General features: G+C 39.9%; 1 protein-coding gene across 1 annotated transcript in view; it reads right to left on the bottom strand.

The window, feature by feature from the left end:
• CDS1 (CDP-diacylglycerol synthase 1) overlaps positions 1-20663 on the bottom strand; it is a gene marked incomplete at both ends in the record, with an annotated part of 65563 nt that overhangs the window by 33994 nt on the left and 10906 nt on the right. Inside the window, 2 exons of the mRNA XM_082653382.1 lie at positions 2132-2228; positions 7984-8111. Coding sequence (XP_082509508.1) covers positions 2132-2228; positions 7984-8111 — 225 coding nt within the window. The remainder of the gene's footprint in view (positions 1-2131; positions 2229-7983; positions 8112-20663) is intronic.

The raw sequence follows: 20663 nt of genomic DNA on the forward strand, positions 1-20663 counted from the left end.
ATTACAATCATGGTTTTTAAAAGAAAAAAAAGATGAAAGGAAATACATCAAATGGCAGTATTAATTGAGTTGTGGTGGTTGATGATAGGGTTGGGGTGATTTTTTTTTTAATTATCTCTTTTCCAAAGTAATTTCAATATACTTTTATAACTCTCACAATGGGAAAAAAACTAATGCACTATTTAAAAATAAGTTAAATAATGTGAATTAAAACAGTTATTATAGGAGTTCCAGGAAGGGGTGGGGGAACCTCATATCTTTTATATGTTCACATCTACCTTTAAATCAAAATACGCTTTAGCAACTCCATCACTTAGAAAGCGTGATTCCAAGCTGTGACTGCAACAATTAAAGCACTATAAATAGAAGGTTGGAGGGAAAAAACTCCTTTTATTTTAAGGAATATGAGTATGAGTTCCATCTTAGAATAGTAACTATCATTTGCTAGAAGTAAGTTTTTAATAAAACTCTCTTGAATTCGTCATTTTTGAGTGCTGATATTATAAGGCAAATGCAAGCTAGGTACAAAATGTACTTCTCAAAATATAAATGACCTAGTCAGGGTTGTGAATGTAAATAATACCTTAAAACACATAAAGGTAGTATCAATTGAGCACCAAGTGTGTGTATATCCATTCATGTTCCCTTAACATAAACATCATAAATACAATTGCGATGGATGAAGACAAATAATAAAAAGGAGGGACATTGTACATATCCCCGAGAGCAGGCCCTCGCTGTTCACTGCTAAACCATGTTCAGCACCCAGGAAATGCGTGATGTTTGTCATGAATGTATTTCTCCTTCTTACTTCTATCACTTTGGGCTTCAAGTGTTTCATACTTCTTTAGATATAAAGGCTTTTATACACAGGGAATCGTTTGCTGTGAAAATCCTTCCTCCAGGGGCTTCCCTGGTGGCGCAGTGGTTGAGAGTCCGCCTGCCAATGCAGGGGACATGGGTTCGTGCCCCGGTCCGGGAAGATCCCACATGCCGCGGAGTGGCTGGGCCCATGAGCCATGGCCGCTGAGCCTGCGCATCCGGAGCCTGTGCTCCGCAACGGGAGAGGCCACAACAGTGAGAGGCCCGCGTACCGCAAAAAGCAAAATCCTTCCTCCAAGGTCTCCCTTCACCCCAGTGAATCCTACTCAACTTTCAAGACCGCAGTGCAGATGCTGGGCACTGGATAAAGTCTGGAAAGTCTCCTGGCTCCCCCCCTTTGCTCTCATAGCATCCAATTCTTGTTTTCAAATGCTTACTGCAGTTTATGATTACATATCTGATCAGTTCTTTAATATGTAGACAGTAAGCTCCATGAGGGCAGACACAGGTGCATTTTTCTCAGCATGACTGCATCATTCCCCAGAACTGCCTGGCATGTAGCAGGCATCCTGAAGCATGTGTTAAATGAATGAATTACAAAGCTGAAAAAATGTGTCTGACTTCATAACTTGTTGGGCTTCCCATATACAACAAAATCCAACTCCCAGAATGGCTTTTGCTTGCCTCTCTAGTCTCATCCCTAGACACTCTCCACATGTATAACTCACAAACCCCCCAACGGACCACAATCTCTCCTTACTACACCCCTGCCCCTGATATCCCCAACTTGGAATGCCCTCCCCCATCCAGTGCTTCTTTATGACTCAGCTTTCACATCACCTCCTCTGGAAGTCTTCCCTCATCTCTCTCTCACACTGGATGAGGTCATTTTTTTGCTGTGCTCTTCCAACAAGATCTATCATGGGGTTTATTCCACTCATTTACTACACCATTTATTCATATGGTTACTTACATGTCTCTGCCATTAGAATGAGTCCCCTGAAGTCAGGGATCTAGCTAACAGTCATATACGTTGAAGTCGTGTGTTTCTGTTCTACCTAACGCTTGGTGCAATGTCTGACACAAAGTTGTGTATCTACTGAATATCACGTATACTTGATACACACTGAATGGCCAATTTGCAAATGGAAAAGATTAGTCCAGGTCATTTCATGAACCAGAAGATGCTTAAAGGAACTAAATTTGTTGCTGTCAAGTCTTGAACCACCTTCTTTTTCATGACATGCTCAAATTTACTTCAATATCAGTGCTGAAAAACAAAGCAAGAGACACTTGGGCAAACACTTACAAGAAGCATCAGCATAAAGGATCCCATATAGATGATCAGGAAAAACAATGAAATCATAGTTAGAGTAAGGATTCCACGAATCCACCAGTTTTTCCACCTAAAAAGGAAATATTTGTAGAGTTAGCATTAACGTGTTCTTAAATTTCTGTGTGTTGTTACAGTAATGAGTTGCCAGACTTACAGGTTTCCCTTAACTATATTTTAGGAATCCCCTATACTTTACCTTATACAATAACAACAACGCAAACCAACCAAACAAACCAATAGCATTCGCTCACTCACTGAGAGCTAAAGGAAATGTAAAAATCCTGTTAGCCGAAGAAAAGAACTAGTTTTTGCTCCATGTGAACAGGATGAATCACGAGGCTGGGAGGTGAGGTGGCCAACGCAGGTGTGCGCACGTGTCCGCCCGGGGCCACTCAGGTGGGAAGGAGGGGCCAGGTGCACAGCCCTCCCAAAGGGTGTCTGTCCTTCTGTGTGGTGGATAAAAAGAGTACGGATTTTAAGGTGGTGTAGAACAGAGAGCACGGCCTTGCAGTGAGAAAAAGTAAAGAAAGGAAAATGCGGAACTGAAACTGGAAAGCACCATGATTTCAAGGAAATGAGGAAGGTGTGGGGAGGTCCGTCATTGAGGGCAAGGCCAGACTGAAGGTCAGTTCTTTCTGTTGCTCAGCGTGTGCTGCCTGCTTTCCTGCGAGGACAGAGCCTTTCACAGAAAAGTATTCTCTTCTCCTTGGGCCTCTGCTGGTGCTTAGAGCACAGCTTCCCTGAGGCACACCTGGCTGGTCCCCGGTAGACTGAGAATTGACCTCCTCGACCCTCTGCTGTCAGTAAGAGCCTGGGGAGCCCATCTGCCTGCCCTCCATCACCGCAGGAGCCTCACACTTCACCCCCAGTGTACCTTACAAATATTTTCACTCTTTATGTGGCTACGTCATAAGAAATGTCAGCAGCCACTGTATGAAACACCTCAGATCGTTCTAACAACACCTATAGAAGCATGATGCTTTCTGAATCTAAAACTGCTGCCCTCTGAGTTTATTCATTCTACACTCATTTTACATTATACTCACAGTAAAGTTTTTAAATAATTTTCTGATTTCTACTAATTCAAATGCTAACATTTAAATTATATCACAAGAGATTTTGACCCAACGTATAGTAGCATATATGCACTGTATTCTAAGCACAAGCCCTCGTTCTCCTCTCTGTAACAGAAATATTAGCTGATTTCATCCATTTATCGAATACTGATTACACTCCCTGCTTTCAATCACTCTCCTATATAGCCTAGATACCCCTAACTACTCTTCCTCAAATATCCCTTTGATCATGTCCACACAAGACCTAAAATGCCAACAGTAAGTCCAAACTCTTTTATATAGTTTCCAAGGTTTTTCACATGGTGGTCAAATTGTACTTACCCAACTTTATTTCCCTCTACTGTTATAAGTATGTAGACTCATACATTTTTCATGAGACTGTAAGCTTTGGGGCTGAACTGAAATGAATGCAGAATCAAAAATGCTACAGCTGAAAGGTTCTATTTGACTTAATAGAACGAACTCTTTGAGGATGAATGAATGGATTAGGAAACTGGGCTAGGTCGCACAGCTAGTCAGAGGTAAATAAAAGACCATAAGCCAGTCTCCTGATAATAATCCTGTCTTCCTTGCACGAACCTCAGAAATGTACTTAGCCCTCCTTCATAACTGATTCTTAGACTCAGAATTACTGAGAACCTCTTCTAGAGAAGAGGACACTACCCAAGTGTCAGAAATCAGACTCTGGTGGGAGTTGAAAGGGCCAAGTGTACCTCTAATGTTAAAGGGGTGGCTCTGACCAGCAGAGAACGGTAGCTTCTGAGAACCAGAGATTTAAACAAAGACCTACTCTCTTTTATTATACAGATGTTACTCCAGGCAGAAAAATTCCCCTCCCCAACAAGACTTAATTGCCTTATTTTAATTTAAATGACTCCCCAAATCTCCCAAGAATACCTAACACAAAGTTAAGCACATAAAAGCACACACTTAAACTTAATATATATATCCATTGATACAGTAACCCAAAGTTATCTCTCAGGGGAGAAGCACTGAGTTCAAAACAGAGCACTGATATGTAAAAGAATATGTACCATTGTAACTAAAATCCAGAGGAAAGTCTGGTTCCGAATTCAAAATTCTTGATTTCCTTTACCATGCCACCATGATCACATTAGAGTAAGCCTTAATTTTGAGTCCAAGTCATCACCTCACAGATTGTTTTAGGTAAAGGAACTCAGAATCAGTAGGGAAATCCATTCAAGTCTCATGTTTCCAGGACCTATATGAGCTAGAAATGAAATTTCTAAAAAGTATATAATTAAGCAGCGTCCTTTAAAGTGATTATCTAAAGTGGTTACACATTTATTGCTCAAATCAGTTATGTGATGCACAATGTCTTACTGTTACTACAACTCTTAAGGGGTTTTTATTTCAAAAGTAATAAAAATTTGGGCTTCCCTGGTGGCGCAGTGGTTGATAGTCCGCCTGCCGATGCAGGGGACACGGGTTCGTGCCCTGGTCCGGGAAGATCCCACATGCCGCGGAGCGGCTGGGCCCGTGAGCCCTGGCCGCTGAGCCTGCGCGTCCGGAGCCTGTGCTCCGCGACAGGAGAGGCCACAACAGTGAGAGGCCTGCGTACCGCAAAAACAAAAAAAGTAATAAAAATTTATTGGCTTTTTTTTTTTGGCCATGCCACACAGCATGTGGGATCCTAGTTCCTCGACCAGGGATCGAACCCATGCCCCTTGCAGTGGAAATGCGGAGTTTTAACCACTGGACCGCTGGGGAAGTCCCAAAAGTAATAAAATTTTTAAAAAAATTTTCCTAGTGGTACAAGCATAATGAGAAAGACCTAGGTTGGCAAGGCAGTTCACCTGAGCCAAGAATTAGGGCACAGAAGCACTCTTCAAGAACAAACAAGAACTTGGTGGGCCATCTAGCAAAGAGCAGGGGTTTTGAGAAAGTCTATCTACCAGCCTTAGAAGGAAGTTAACGGGATGTGTGCAAGTTCCCAGGGACAAAGAAGATGGCATTATAGAGTACAAGAGCACCAGCAAGACTATGCCTGGGTATTTCCACGGTTTCTCAACCTTCAATAGTAACATTTGAGCCAGATCATTCTTTGTTGTGAAGAGTTGTTCTGTGTACTGTAGGATCTTCCCTGGCCTCTACCTACTAAGTGCCAGCAGCACCATCTCTTTTTTTTTTTTTTTTTGCAGTATGCGGGCCTCTCACTGCTGTGGCCTCTCCCGTTGTGGAGCACAGGCTCCGGACGCACAGGCTCAGCGGCCATGGCTCATGGGCCCAGCCGCTCCACGGCATGTGGGATCTTCCCGGACTGGGGCACGAACCCGTGTCCCCTGCATCGGCAGGCGGACTCTCAACCACTGCGCTACCAGGGAAGCCCCAGCAGCACCATCTCTTATTGTGACAACCTAAAATGTCTCCAGACACTGCCAAATGTTCACTGGTTGGGGGAAGGTACAAAATCCAAGGCATTGCCCCTTCCAGAGAGAACTACTAAGTTAGATTCATTGCTGAAGAAGCTCTTTACTAAAGGAGACAGCCAGACTTCACTAGCTAATGAATATTCATTTCCACAGACCCATACACGGGTCAAGAAACAGACTGGGACAACTGCCAAGTGACTGAAGACCTTTCACGCTCTTTCCAATTTCAATGGCTTATGCTCTTTCTGGCATTATATATTAGAGCCTTAAAAAATGAACATAAATTTTGACCAAGGAATTTCACTTTTAAAGTTTTATACTAAGAAAATAATTATTGATTCTAAATAAAAGTTAGCTATAAAGAAATATATTTAAAGCAGAGTTGGTTTTGTGAAAATTTAGAAATTGGCTAAATGTCTAGCAGTTGCTGTTTAAGTTAAGTAAGTTGAACTATAGCTCTACAAAGAAATATATCATACAGTCATTAAAATATTTACACATATTTCAGGATGTTGTTCCTAATACCATGGAATGAAAATGAAAATAACAAGGCAGAAAACAGTACAGTGCTATTTTTACATTACACACACAGGCACACACATGCACACAATGTAAAAAAAAAGTTTCAAAGATAAACATCACAGTATTTTAAATATTAATGTCTTGGTAGGAGGATTATAGGGTTTTCTTCGACAAACCATGTACATTCCTTATACAATTAGTATTTTTAATCCTATGCATCTACAATTTCTAAATCTTTGTAAGGCAGACTATTTGGGGTATTAAAAAGAGGCTAAAATGTGTAAAATGTAGATTTTAAAACATTTATTTAATCTTTACAGAGAAGTTTCTCAAAAAGATTGAAACTAGTCATATATTATCTGCTGTTAAAACCAATTCTTTCATAAATAGAGCACAATGCCTAGGTTCAGAATGTGGCTCTATCACTTGCTAGCTACACGACCCTTGATATAAAACATTTCTGTGCTTCAGTTTCTCCATTTATACAGTTACAGGGTTGTTGTGAGAATAAATTAGTCAACACATATAAAGTGCTTGGAGCAGCACCTAGCAAATATACATGCTCAATAAATACCAGCTACTACTACTTGCCATTGTTGCTTTATGCCAGGAAAAAAAAATTATTAAGGAAAATCTTGTTATGAGTGACACAAAGGAATCCAGCATTATTCTTATATAACATCAATATGAAAAAAAATCCAGATCTGAGAAAGACCAGGTGAGATTTTTAAAAAAAGGTACATCTGTGAACTAGGTCATGAAAACAACTGGGAACAAGAACTACTAAAATGATAACCATGCTTTTAATAATGGACAGCAAAAAACTATATATCTATTGGCTAAAAATTATGAAAATTTTGTTTTGAACCAATTTATTCTACTATGATCATCCTCTAGGAAATTAAAAATCAGAAAAGCTCACATTATATTCACTAGATATGACTAAATCAGTATTTTTCAAACTCCAATTTATGACCCATGGGTAGTAAAATCAATTTAGTAATCCAGCGTATTTTTGTTCAATAACATAGAACAGCTATCAAAAATAAAAGAAATCAGAGAGCATCACACATAGCAATGGCAAGAATTGCTTTATAACATTTTTACAGCAGTTAAAATATACATTTGTGTGTCTCTTGGGGCATGGTGTAAAATGGACCTCTTACCGTGTGTAACAGTATTAAAAACTTGAAAAAAGAGTGTTCTGTACCAATATTTCAGGTTTCATATGTTAATCTTGATATTGTATTTATTTTGCTTTTATAAATTTTATAATTCATATTACAAAGACTACAATGAAGGGCAATATAAAATTAGCTGAAATTGGGTGGTTATTAAACATTTAAAAGTATAGCACAAATATAAAGTGGTAAAGGGTTGTAGAGTTTTGGACAATGATTTTAAACTCTGTTAAAAGTAAAAAAAATACCTATTTCCATCTGGCATTTGAAAAACAGGGAACAGAGAATATAGAATTTTCTTTTTTAGATGTTCCAATACCAGAAAAGGCAACCTGATTTGGTAAATGGGTCACTGGCTTCAGAAACCTGTCAGACAAGGGCAGAAATGCCAGGTCCACAACTTGCTAGCTCTGTAACCTTCACCAGTTAACCTCTCAGACTTGGTTTTCTCACACTTAACAAGATTTTAAGGATGAACGAAAGGATGTACATCAAGCCTCTAATACTGTGCTCATATATGGTGAAAAAGTGTAAAGCCTCCTCTCATAGCTCTAAAACTCACCAAAAGTGAAATTTATTACATTGGACATGGTCCAGGATAACCTCACAGTTTATCTTGTGTACCCATTAGATTCATCTTCAAACAACCTTACCTTGAAGACAAACCAGATAGAGCTTTCTTGAGGATCTCAGGGGTTCTATCTGAGGATGGTGGAATTTCTGGAATATCAGAATCTGTTCTGGAATCCAAATCTCCATATCTGTCATCAATATCTGTTTCCTGAAATTAAAGAAAAAAGAAAATCACTTTGCAAAATAAAAGGAAGAAAAAGCACATGCTTGCCAATGCATTTATTTATTGCTCAGTGTGCCAACTCTCATTTACATAACTTAAAACAAAAAAATAACTATTAACTTACCTTGAATATCCAAGCACTGTTGTACATCCTAGTTAGGAAAGTTTGATTATCTTTGCTAAAGTCTATCAATATAAAGGATTAATTTAAACAAAAGACACAAAAAGAAACTCTTATATTATCTAAATCAGAAATTTTCCACAGAATCAAACATTCATTGTTTTTCTACTTAACAAAGAATATGGTGTTAATGCCACATAGATTCTGATCAACTGTACATAGTCTCTTTTCTTATTTGATTACAATCAAAGCATCAACAACAAGAGAAATGTCTTACACTGGCATAGCATTTTAGATAGATAGATAGATAGAGAAGCCGAATCCAGCCTCTGTACCCCGACCCTGAGTTAAATCTCAGACAGTTCTGGGTGAAGTAGAAAAGAATAGCTTTATTGCTTTGCCAGGCAAAGGGGGCCACAGTGGGCTAATGCCCTCAAAACCCATGTGTCCCAACGTGGAGAGGGTAGTGAGAAGTTTTACAGTAATGGGGTGTGATCAGCTTGTGGACATTCTTCTGATTGGTTGGTTGATGTGGTAAGTAGAAGTCAGCATCATCAACCTTAAGGTTCCAACTGGTCTGGGGTCTACGTGCTTGTGGGAAGCATACCGTCATTAATTGTTAACTCTTCCCACCTGGAGGGGGTTTCAGTATCTGCAAAACAGCTCAAGATACTGTTGTGTGTATCCATTGATGGGGAACCAGGACCCTGCCCCAAGGCTGCACTATTGTTTCTCTTGACTGTTTCTCCCTTGTCTCACATCCCCTCCATTCCCTAATTAACAACTGCTTGAATCTGCCCATTGGAACTCAGAGAAGGTCATGGAGGCTGAATGAAGGCTATTTTCTGCAATCAGAGAAATGGGGGGACACAGAAAGTCTTTGTGCCCAAGAGCCCCACAGGGCCCTGCTCAGTATCAATCCCCCCTTTTCTTTGATATTCCTCAATCTTGAGAACAGATGTTGGACAAGGAAGGGAATAACTGTTTTGGATAGAGACATTAATCATAAACTCAGCAGAGGAACTTGGTTTCAGGGGACTTGGTTTTAATCTCCCTTTTTTAACTTTCCCTGAATCTTTTAGGGAATAGGGTGACAACCGCTCTGACTACTTCCAGCTGAAATGGGGCATAGTCCTGCCTCAATTTGGGACACCGAGTTGGAAATATTACTGAGTTCCAAGTCCTGGATCTGAGTTTAGTATGATTAAGGTCTCAATCCCCTGGGAATTTAAGCCTGAAACCCAGTCTGGACCTGGCTCTTTAAGGGAGACTTGTAGCCAGGTAGCCAGTTGTCTAATTTTATCTAACTAGGTTTTAACTTCTGATATGGTATTCAGATATATATAACAGGAGCCATTGGCCATTAAATATGTCTCCTCTTTTGTTGTTAATATCTGATCTAAAGCAATTTTATTGTCTAAAAAGTTTAATAGTTACAAGGGGATACCTTGAAACCATAAGGTTGCAGTTACCAGTGGACACTGTTTTGAGATTGGCTGGTGCCATCCCCTAGGTCTGACACAGCTCAGAAAATTCAAGCTCTCAGCAATACAGGAACATGTCTGAAATCACATCCATATGTCTGAACCAACAGCTCCTCCATTTTGACTTCCAATTGCATTTCTCTTCTTAATGGCCAAAGCAGATGTCACCGTTAATGATTTCAGTGCTTTTCTAGATATGAGAAGATGCAAGAATTTGGGCTCATAAAATCTTCTGAAAATATCTAACTATCTAAAGCCCTGTTCTGCCAGTTTTTCTCAGAGCAGAGTGACTCATTCCTGATCTCCACCCTGAATTCCTTTCAGGGGGTGTTGAAGGTCAGTGGCCACAGTGGCCATTGGCCTAATCCTTGCAGAGGCAGATGGCAATTTGCAGTTGGCAGAGCCCCTTCAGGATCATAAACTTGACCATGGTTTGGGGGGCATTTCATGACCATTTTGTCCCACAGTGCTAGGAATGCTCATTCCCAGGTCTGGCAAAGATTTTGCTGATAGGCCACTCAATGTGCTCTTACTTACTGGACTAGGCCTTACTAGTAACCAAAAGTCTCTGGGCCACCTGTCTTACTAGTCTCTTATGGTCCAGGAAACTATTCCCTCTTGTTGCTTCTTCCCATATCTAGTTACACTATTACAATCATTGATCTCATATGGAACTATACATCATCATTTTATCAGAGGCTCAGTCACACATTTGGTAATGCAAGAAACAACAATTTTGCAAAACAGGCAATATAAAAAACAATATAGCTAGCAGATTAGTAAGGTCATAATTCAGAATATAAGTTAAGAACTTCCATTAGGTGCAGCCCAGTATATCCCAGGTCTTCTGACTTAGTCTGTTCTGTACCAATCCTCATCTTTAAGGGAAATTATATATTGGCATTATCCATAAGGCACCCAGCCCAGTTTCCTAGTGTTACTAGTCTGGTTATCCCTAGTATGGGTTTAATTGTCCCCAACATAAGTGACCCTTTAAATTTGAATGAACATAACCTGGTGTTAATCTCCTGGTGTTAATCTCCTAGATCATGGAGCATCTGATCTTTATCCAAAGATTGATTACAAAGTTAGGCTTCAGAAACAAACTTAGAGTGTTCTTCTGACAATTTAATTAAATTTTGGAACAATATAACATAACCACAAGGAACTATCTGGGAAGTAAGTCTTGGTAAGCACAGACATTAATTAACAAAACTAGAATTTAATATTCAGTGAAACATAATTTTTTTCTAAAATTGCCCCCATGTTCATCAAGTATAGCCAAGACTAATTTGTTTCTAAAATAAGATTGGTCCATTGACCACATAGGTTCTTCCACATTGACTCTGGTGTAATTCCTCAGAAGAAGTCTCAGACTAAATTTCCAAAAGGCCTCTCAAGGCCAAGAAAGCCATATCAAAGGCCTGCCATCAGATTTTGCCTAGGTTGATTTCTCTCTTTTAGAGGTCCCCAAAATATCAAGATTTCTGCACATGCCAGGAGACAGTTTTTCTCATTCGCCTGATAAGGCTGCTCAGAACCCAAGAGTCTCCAATTTTTGAAGGGAACAGGCAGAGGGAAAAGAAAAATATCTCAATTTTACTCACAGAGGTGTAATTTACCAAATTGTTGCAAATCATAACCAACTTGAGGGGAAGTTTTTTTCCTATATCTGGAAAACACAGATCAAAGCCAGTAACATTTCAGACAAAACCCATAAAAATTATAACCATATTCACCAGTTCATTTAGTAACCAATCCTCTTGTTAACTTTTTATGAAACCATCAAGCTTTCCCTTAGGATTTTTTTTTTTAATTTCTTACCCAGTTTCCCAGTACAACCTGAGATTTATCAAAATACAAAATAATAACTGTCTACAAATCATAGACTTAAAAAGTCATGGTTAAACATTTGATCACAATGGGATTGACAAAAAGAAACTTAGTTATTGCTGTAACGTGCAACATTTTTAAATAACTAGAATTACGACTGATAACATTTTACAAGGACATACTAGATTTTTAGGAATGCCATGTAATTTAACATACTAATTAAATATTTCTCTCTGAGATGCCTCGGCCTTCTAAAGCATCTTAACGTTAGTTGGAGGTTGAAAGAACTTTTAGAATCTGTCACACAATACTTATTTCATTTAACCAAAGTGAAGAGACTTCAAAAGCAAATATAGATCGCTTAAAGGCAAAGAAACTCACGAGCTGTCGTCAAAAGCAGTATTCTAAGAAAACTTTGAAGGGAGAAACCGAATCTGAATCTGGTCTTGCTCTAGCCCACTCCCAACAAAATCCATCTACCTAACTAGATTTAATAATCCAATCTTAGAAAATCCTGACCGCGCACAATTCTCAAAACATGTGCTTTCTTATGGAGAATATCCCAGGGTGGCACCAAATACCTTTAGATTCCTCCTTTAGTCTCCTCTCTGCCAAGGGAAGCCAACATTCACTAATTAATGTTTCAGTATCTTAATATTTTATTTGGAAATGATCTATCTATTCAATAAACTTCCATCATTTAACTTAACTCTAAATTATTAAGCTACCAAGCAGCTGAAAAGATTATTCTTAAGTACACATTCCTAAAACAATTATTCCTAAAGAGTTTTACCCAAAAGCTCTTATCTCACTTGCATTACTTAACATTGATAACTCTAAAGAAAGGTCTATATTAATCAAACCAACAAGCTTAAGCCACCTTCAATAGCAAATATCAGTTCAGTACTGAATAATCCCCAGATCATGTGGTCCCAAAATTTATCTTGGCCATTTTCTACACATTTAGATTTAATTTGTAAGTGCTCAATTTTAAGTGAATTAAATAGAGCTCATTTACAAGTTAACTTTTACATAAAGACAACCAGAATCTCAGTTTTTCCACTTGATTTTAAAAAGGCTTCCCCCCTCTGCCCCCCATCTTTTTTTTTTTTTTCTACAGATAGTCTAGATAAGATAAGTATTCCTGAGGGTCTGGGCACAGTGGTCTCTCGAAGTTTTGTAACAATACCCTGGGGGGCAGGGGGCGGTTACAAGATGGAACAGAACTCTGGTTACCCATAACAAGGCTTGTCCCAAAGGGAAAATCCCAACCAGCATTCTGCCACAGGCAAAGCCTGACACTACAGGGAAGGATTCCCTGGTATTGTCTCATGTGAGCCCTGTTATTTAGCAAAGACATCTCGACCAGTCAATATAAGTACTGACACACATACATACAAACAACAAACACGGTCCCACAAACAAAAGATCAGACAAGGTGTAGCCCAAAGATTCCATTTCCACTCCCAGACTGAGAACTCAAAATGGCTTGCAATGATTGGGTAGAATTTTCCCATCCTGTGCAAGCCTGAGTGGCGTACCCCAAAACAATATCCACAAAAACACAAACAACAGATAAACTACGGCCACACAGACAGAATATCAGAGGAGGTATAGTTTAAAAATTCCACTTCCATTCCCAGAGAAAGGCTTGCAAATAGATTGGGTCAGTTCTTGAAAGAGAACAAACCCGGAGGTGGCTCTCAGGGAGCCCAGAGTGGCTAGCCCAGATGGAGTGGAGAGAATTACCAGCCTTTCCATTCCTGTGACAAAACAATTCTACCTGAAGAATAGTATAATAATTTAGGCCACCATGCAAAGGCCACCTCTCCTCACTTTTAAGAATATACTTTGGCCAAACAGAATTACAATAGAACCTTATTCTTTTTAGTCATAGATTCATAGTTATAGGTCGACCAATCTGCCAACATTTTCCCGGGGGGCTATCAGATGGAATACAAGAAGAAGCGCTTCCCATGTTGAGTCAAATTAAACAGCCTCGCACACAAAATGGAAAGCAAAACCAGAATCCTCGCCGCCAAACAGAAGCCACACACACACAAAAAGAAACAAACAGCCCAAGGCTCAAACTGGCTTCCAACTCCCACTAACCCGGTGGCCTTGGATCTTCCTAATGGAAAAATCCCCAAACGGGAACCAGAGGTTCGCCAAACAGACCAAACCAAGTGGCCTCAGCAATGCAAGCTGAGGGGGCTTACCAAAACACTGGCAGAGGTGTCGTAACATCCCAAACGCTACTTTTCTGCTTCCCCAAAACAATTCCTTGGAGTAGGAAGTCCAGGGCAGTGAGGGGGGAGGAAGAGAGGAATGTCCTCAAGGCAGAGATGGCCTTGGCAGCTGCTAGGGTGGTCCCTCTTCTGCCCTACTCCCGCCTTGGAGTTCCAGCTGCCAGGATGGCGGACAGGATAAACTGGGGCTTGGCCTTTCCAGGCAAGAGTCCCAGGCGATCTGGCCTCTAAAGGAATTCTCCAACCTTCTGCTCTCTTGAAAGAGGCTGGCATGGAGAAAACCTCGGAGCGTCCAATCAAGCCAAGGGACCCCCCACCCCGACCTGGGACTGTCCCTAAGTCAGTCCCACGCTGCACACCAAAATTGAAGCCAAATCCGGCCTCTGTACCCCGACACCGAGTTAAATCTTGGAGACAGAGTTTTGGGTGAAGTAGAAAAGAATAGCTTTATTGCTTTGCCAGGCAAAGGGGGCCACAGCAGGCTAATGCCCTCAAAACCGTGTGTCCCAACTTGGAGAGGGTAGTGAGAAGTTTTACAGTAATGGGGTGTGATCAGCTTGTGGACATTCTTCTGATTGGTTGGTTGGCAGTGAGCTAAGTAGGAGTCAGCATCATCAACCTTCAGGTTCCAACTGGTCTGGGGTCTACATGCTTGTGGGAAGCATACCATCATTACTTGTTAGCACTTCCCACCTGGAGGGGATTTCAGTATCTGCAAAACAGCTCAAAGGTATGGTTGTGTGTATCCGTTGATGGGGAACCAGGACCTTGCCCCAAGCCTGCACTATTGTGTCTCTTGACTGTTTCTCTCTTGTCTCACATCCCTTCCCTTCCCTAATTAACAACCGCTTGAATCTGCTCACTGGAACTCAGGGAAAGTCATGGAGGCTGAATGAAGGCTATTTCCTGTAATCAAAGAAATGGGGGACTCAGAAAGTCTTTGTGCCCAAGAGCCCCACAGGGCCCTGCTCTGTATCAATCGATAGATAGGTATAGATATGTAGATATATAGATATACACACATATATATATGTATGAATATATATATATATATACACACACACACATATATAGTTTTTTTAAGTGTTTAAACTTCCATCATTTTATTAGACCCTCAAGAGACAATCACGGCCAAGACGGTGGAGTACAAAAACCTTGAGCTCACCTCCTTTCATGGGCACACCAACTTTACAACTATTAACAGAACAACTACTGATGAGAGTGATAGAATCTACCAGAAAAGATCTTCTACAACTAAAGATCCAAAGAAGGAACCACAGGAGATGGGTAGGAGGGGCAGTGTTGTGGTATAGTCAAGAGCCATACCACTAGGTGGGCAACCCACAAACAGAAGAATAATTACAATTGCAGAGGTTCTCCCCTAGGAGTGAAGGGTCTGAGCCCCACACATTAGGCTCCCCAGCCTGGGGGTTTTACACGGGGAAAACGAGCCCTCAGAACACTTGGCTTTGAAGGCCGGTGGACTTACTTTTGGGAGACCCAGAGGCTGTGGGAAATAGAAACTCCATTCTTAAAGAGTGCACAGAAAACTTCTCACACTCTGGGACCCAGGACAGAGGCAGTAATTTGAAGGGAGCCTGGATCAGATCCATCTGCTAATGTTGGCAAGTCTCAAGTAGAGGCAGGAGACAACTGGAGTTTGCCCCAGGGAAGCAGACACTGGTGGCAGCCATCTTGGGGAGCTCCTTCTACCATGTAGAAGTGTCCATCTAGAATTCTGATGCTGTCGAGTGATGCTGGATGCTGGCAAATGTCCATCTGGAATTCTCCTTCTAGCTTACTAGCCTTGGGACCCCGTCTGCCACCCCACCCCACCCCCACCCACCAGGCTACAGGCACCAGTACTGGGATACGTCAAGCCTAGTAAGTAGCTGAGCATGTTACTTGCAGCCCCTCTGAGCCCACAGCCACCCGTGGACACATCCCTGTCCACCAGAGGGCCCAGGACCTGGCGCCATACACCGGTGCCCAGGCACTAGACTCAGAACCCCCATGGCCCTACAGCCAGAGACCCTGGAACCCAGCTCCACACACCAGTGAGCAGGCACTGGCCCCCAAATGCTATGGGTTTAGGCCCTGCCCACCAGTGAGCCACCTCTAGCCTCAGGACAAGCCAGCCACACCCACCAGCAGGACAACACCAGCTCTGAGACACCCCTCAGCCAGTCACTCCTGGATCTGGCCCCACTAACCAGGGGGCTGACACAAGCTTCTGGACACCCTGGGTTCCACACCAGCTATGTCAGGAACCAGTCCCAGCCAATAGCAGTCTGACACCAGTTCTGATGCCTAGGCCCCACAACCTCCCACCCCAGAATCTCGCTCTGCTCATCAGTGAGCCAGCACTAGCCCTGGGACCCCCTGGGGTTCTGCACCCAGTGACCTTGTGACCCAGCCCTGCCAAACAGCAGCTGGCAGCCTGTGCACATGGCAGGGTCCAGCAACCAACTGGACGAGGGGCCAGCCATGCCAACCAGACCACCCCCATTAGACAGCCCTCCATGAGAGAAGGTGCCATGCAGTCCACATAGGGGGCATGCTTATAGTATATAGCTCTGATGATCAGAGGGGAATGTGCTGATAGGACATCTCCTACAAAGAGCCACTTCTCCAAGGTCAAATGTAACCAGTCTACCAGATACATAGAAATAATAACAGCAAATTAGGCAAAATGAGGCAACAGAGGAACATGTTCCAAATGAAGAAACAAGATAAAACCCTGGAAGAAGGCTAAGTGAAGTGGAGATAGGCAATCTACCCAAGAAAGAGTTCAGGGTAATGATCATAAGACTATCAAAGAACTTGGAAGAAGAATGGATGAGTGAGAAGTTAGAAGTTCATAACAAAGAGTTAGAAGATATAAAGGAGAACCAAAAAGAGATGAAGAACACAATAACTGTAATGAAAAATACACTAGAAGGAATCAACAGGAGATTAAATGATACAAGGGAACAGATCAGTGAACTGGAAGACAGAATAGTGGATACCACTGAAGCTGAACAGAAAAAAGAAAAACAAACAAAAAGAAATGAGAACAGTTTAAGAGAGCTCCACTTCAACATCAGGCATACTAATATTTGCATCACAGAGGTCCCAGAAGGAGAAGAGAAATAGAAAGGGGCAGAGAACATATTGGCAGACATAATAGCTGAAAAGTTCCCTAACCTGGAATAGGAAGCAAACATACAGGTCCAGGAAGCACAGGGCATCCCATACAGGATCAACCCAAAGAGGAACACACCAAGACACATCATAATTAAAATGGCAAAAATTAAAGATAAAGAGAGAATATTAAAAGCAGCAAGGTAAAAATCAACAAGTTATATAAAAAGGAACTCCCATAAGTTTATCAACTGACTTTTCAGCACAAACTCTGCAGGCCAGAAGGGAGTGGCACGATATACTTAAAGTGTTGAAAGGGGAAAACCTAGCACCAGCAATACTCTACCTGGGAAGGCTTTCATTCAGATTTGATGAAGAGATGAAAAGTTTTGCAGACAAGCAAAAGCTAGAAGAGTTCAACACCACCAAATCATCTTTACAAGAAAAGTCACAAGGACTTCTCTAAGAGAAAAAGAAAAGGCCACAACTAGAAACATGAAAACTACAAAGGAAAAAGCTCATTGGTAAAGGCAAATATATAGTAAAGGTAGTAAATCAACTACATACAAAGCTAGTAGGAAGGCTAAAAGACAAAACTAGTAAAATCATCTATGTCTGTAATAAGGAGTCAAGGAATACACAAAACAAAAAGATGTAAAATATAATGTTGAAAACAGTCATTGTAAGGGTTGGTGAGAACAAATGCACTGTTGTTAAAATGTATTTGAAATTAAGAAATCCGCAACTTAAGACAATCATGTATGTATACAGATTGCTATGTATAAACCTGATGATAACTAGAAACCAAAAATCAAAAATAGACACACACACAAAAAAGAGGAAATAATCCAAACATAACACTAAAGATAATCATCAAATCATAAGAGACAACAAAAGAAGAAAGGAACAAAAAAGAACTGCAAAAACAATTTAAAAAATGGCACCAAGAACATACATATCAATAACTACTTTCAATGTAAATGGACCAAATGCTCCAATCAAAAGTCACAAAGTGACAGAATGCATATAAAAACAAGGCCTGTATATATGCTGCCTATAAGAGACTCACTTCAGATCTAAAGACACACACAAGACTAAAAGTGAGGAGATGGAAAAAGGTATTCCATGCAAATGGAAATCAAAAGAAAGCCAGGGAAGTAATAATTATATCAGACAAAAATAGACTTTAAGACAAAGACTGTTATAAGAGACAAAGAATATTACATAATGATATTATCAAGTGATCAATTCAAGAAGATATAACAATTGCAAATACATATGCACCCAACATAGGAACACCTAAATAAATAAGGCAAATATTAACAGACATAAAGGGAGAAATTGACAGTAACACAAAAATAGTAGGGGACCTTAACACCCCACTTATATTAATGGACAGATCATTCAGACAGAAAGTCAATAAGGAAACACTGGCCTTAAATGACACATTAAGCCAAATGAATTTAATAGATATATATAGAACATACCATCCAAAAGCAGCAGAATACACATTCTTTTCAAGTGCACGTAGAATACATTCTCCAGGATAGATCACAAGCTGCACGTGTTAGGGCACAAAACAAGCCTTGATAAATTTAAGGAAACTGAAATCATATCAAGCATCATTTCTGACTACAACACTATTTCAATTACAAGAAAAAAATGCAAAAAACCACAAACACGTGGCTAAACACAAAAGGCTAAACAATATGCTACTAAACAACCAATGGCTCACTGAAGAAATCAATGCAGCCAAAAATAAATAAATAAATAAATAAATAAATTTATTTGAAAAAAACTCCAACAAAAATGTCCAGGACCAGATGGCTTCACAAGTGAATTCTAACCAAACATTTAGGGAAGAGTTACCATCTATTTTTCTCAAACTATTCCAAAAATTTGCAGAGGAAGGAATGCTTCCAAACTCATTCTATGGTACCAGCATCACCCTGATACCAAATCCAGAGAAAGATATCACAAAAAATGAAAATTACAGGTCAATATCACTGATAAACATAGATGCAGAAATCCTCAACAAAATATTAGCAAACTGAATCCAACAATATATTTAAAAGATCATACACCATGATCAAGTGGGATCTGTCTCAGATGCAAGGATTTTTCAATATCCACAAATCAATCAACATGATACAACAACAAATTAATAGACTGAATAATAAAAATCATATGATTGTCTCAATAGATGCAGAAAAAGTTTTTGACAAAAATTTTTATGTAAAACACCCATTTATGACAAAAACTGTCAACAAAGTAAGTATACAGGGAGCATACCTCAACATAATACAGGCCATATATGATAAGCCCACAGCTAACATCATACCTAACAGTGAAAAGCTGAAAGCGTTTCCTCTAAGATCAGGAACAGGGTGAGGATGCCCACTCTTGCCACTTTTATTCAACACAGTATTGGAAGTCCTAGCCATAGCAATCAAACAAGAAAAAGAAATAAAAGGAATCCAAACTGGAAAGGAAGAAGTAAAACTGTTACTGTTTGCAGTTGACATATTATACACAGAAAACCCTAAGGATGCCACTAAAAAACTACTAGGGCTCATCAATGATGATAAAGTTGGAGAATACAAAATTAATATACAAAAACCTATTGCATTTCTGTACACTAACAGTGAACTACCAGAAAGAGAAATTGAGGAAACTATCCCATTTACAATCACATCAAAAAGAATAAAATACCTAGGAATAAACTTTCCTAAGGAAATAAAAGACCTGTACTCAGGAAACCATAAGACACTGATGAAAGAAATTGAAGACGACACAAACAGATGGAAAGATATACCATGTTCATGAATTTGGAAGACTAATATTGTTAAAATGACCATACTACCCAAGGCAATCTACAGATTCAATGCAATCCCTAACAAAATACCAATGGCATTTTTCACAAAAGTAGAACAAATAATTTTAAAATTTGTATGGAATCACAAAAGACCTCAAATAGTCAAAACAATCTTGAGAAAGAAGAATGGAGCTGGAAGCATCACATTCCCTGACTTCATACTATACTACAAAGCCACAGTCATCAAAACAGTATAGTACTGGCACAAGAACAGACACATAGATCAATGGAACAGAATAGAGAGCCTAGAAGTAAACCCAGGCACTTATGGTCAATTAATCTATGACAAAGGAGGCAAGAATATACAATGGAGAAAAAACAGTCTCTTCAATAACTGGTGCTGGAAACTGGGCAGCTACATGTGAAAGAGTGCAATTATAACGTTTTCTCATACCATATACAAAAATAAACTCAAAATGGATTAAAGACCTAAATGTAAGACTGGAAATCATAAAAATCCTATAAGAAAACACTGGCAGAACACTCTTTGACATAAATTGTAGCAGTATTTTTTTGGATCAGTTTCCTAAAGCAAGGAAATAAAAGCAAAAATAAATAAATGAGACCTAATTAAACTTAAAGACTTTTGCACAGCAGTGAAAACCATCAACAAAACAAAAAGACAACCTACTGAATGAGAGAAAATATATGCAAATGTTGTGACTGATAAGGGATTAATATCCAAAATATATAAACAGCTCATACAACTCAATATCAAAAAATCTAAACAACTCAATCAAAAAATAGGCAGAAGACCTGTATAGACATTTTTCCAAAGAAGAGATAGGAATGGCCAAAAGGCACATGAAAAGGTGCTCAACATTACTAATTATCATAGAAATGCAAATCAAA

This window comes from Grampus griseus (assembly GCF_964374135.1).
Source record: "Grampus griseus genome assembly, chromosome: 4".
NCBI lineage: Eukaryota > Metazoa > Chordata > Mammalia > Artiodactyla > Delphinidae > Grampus > Grampus griseus.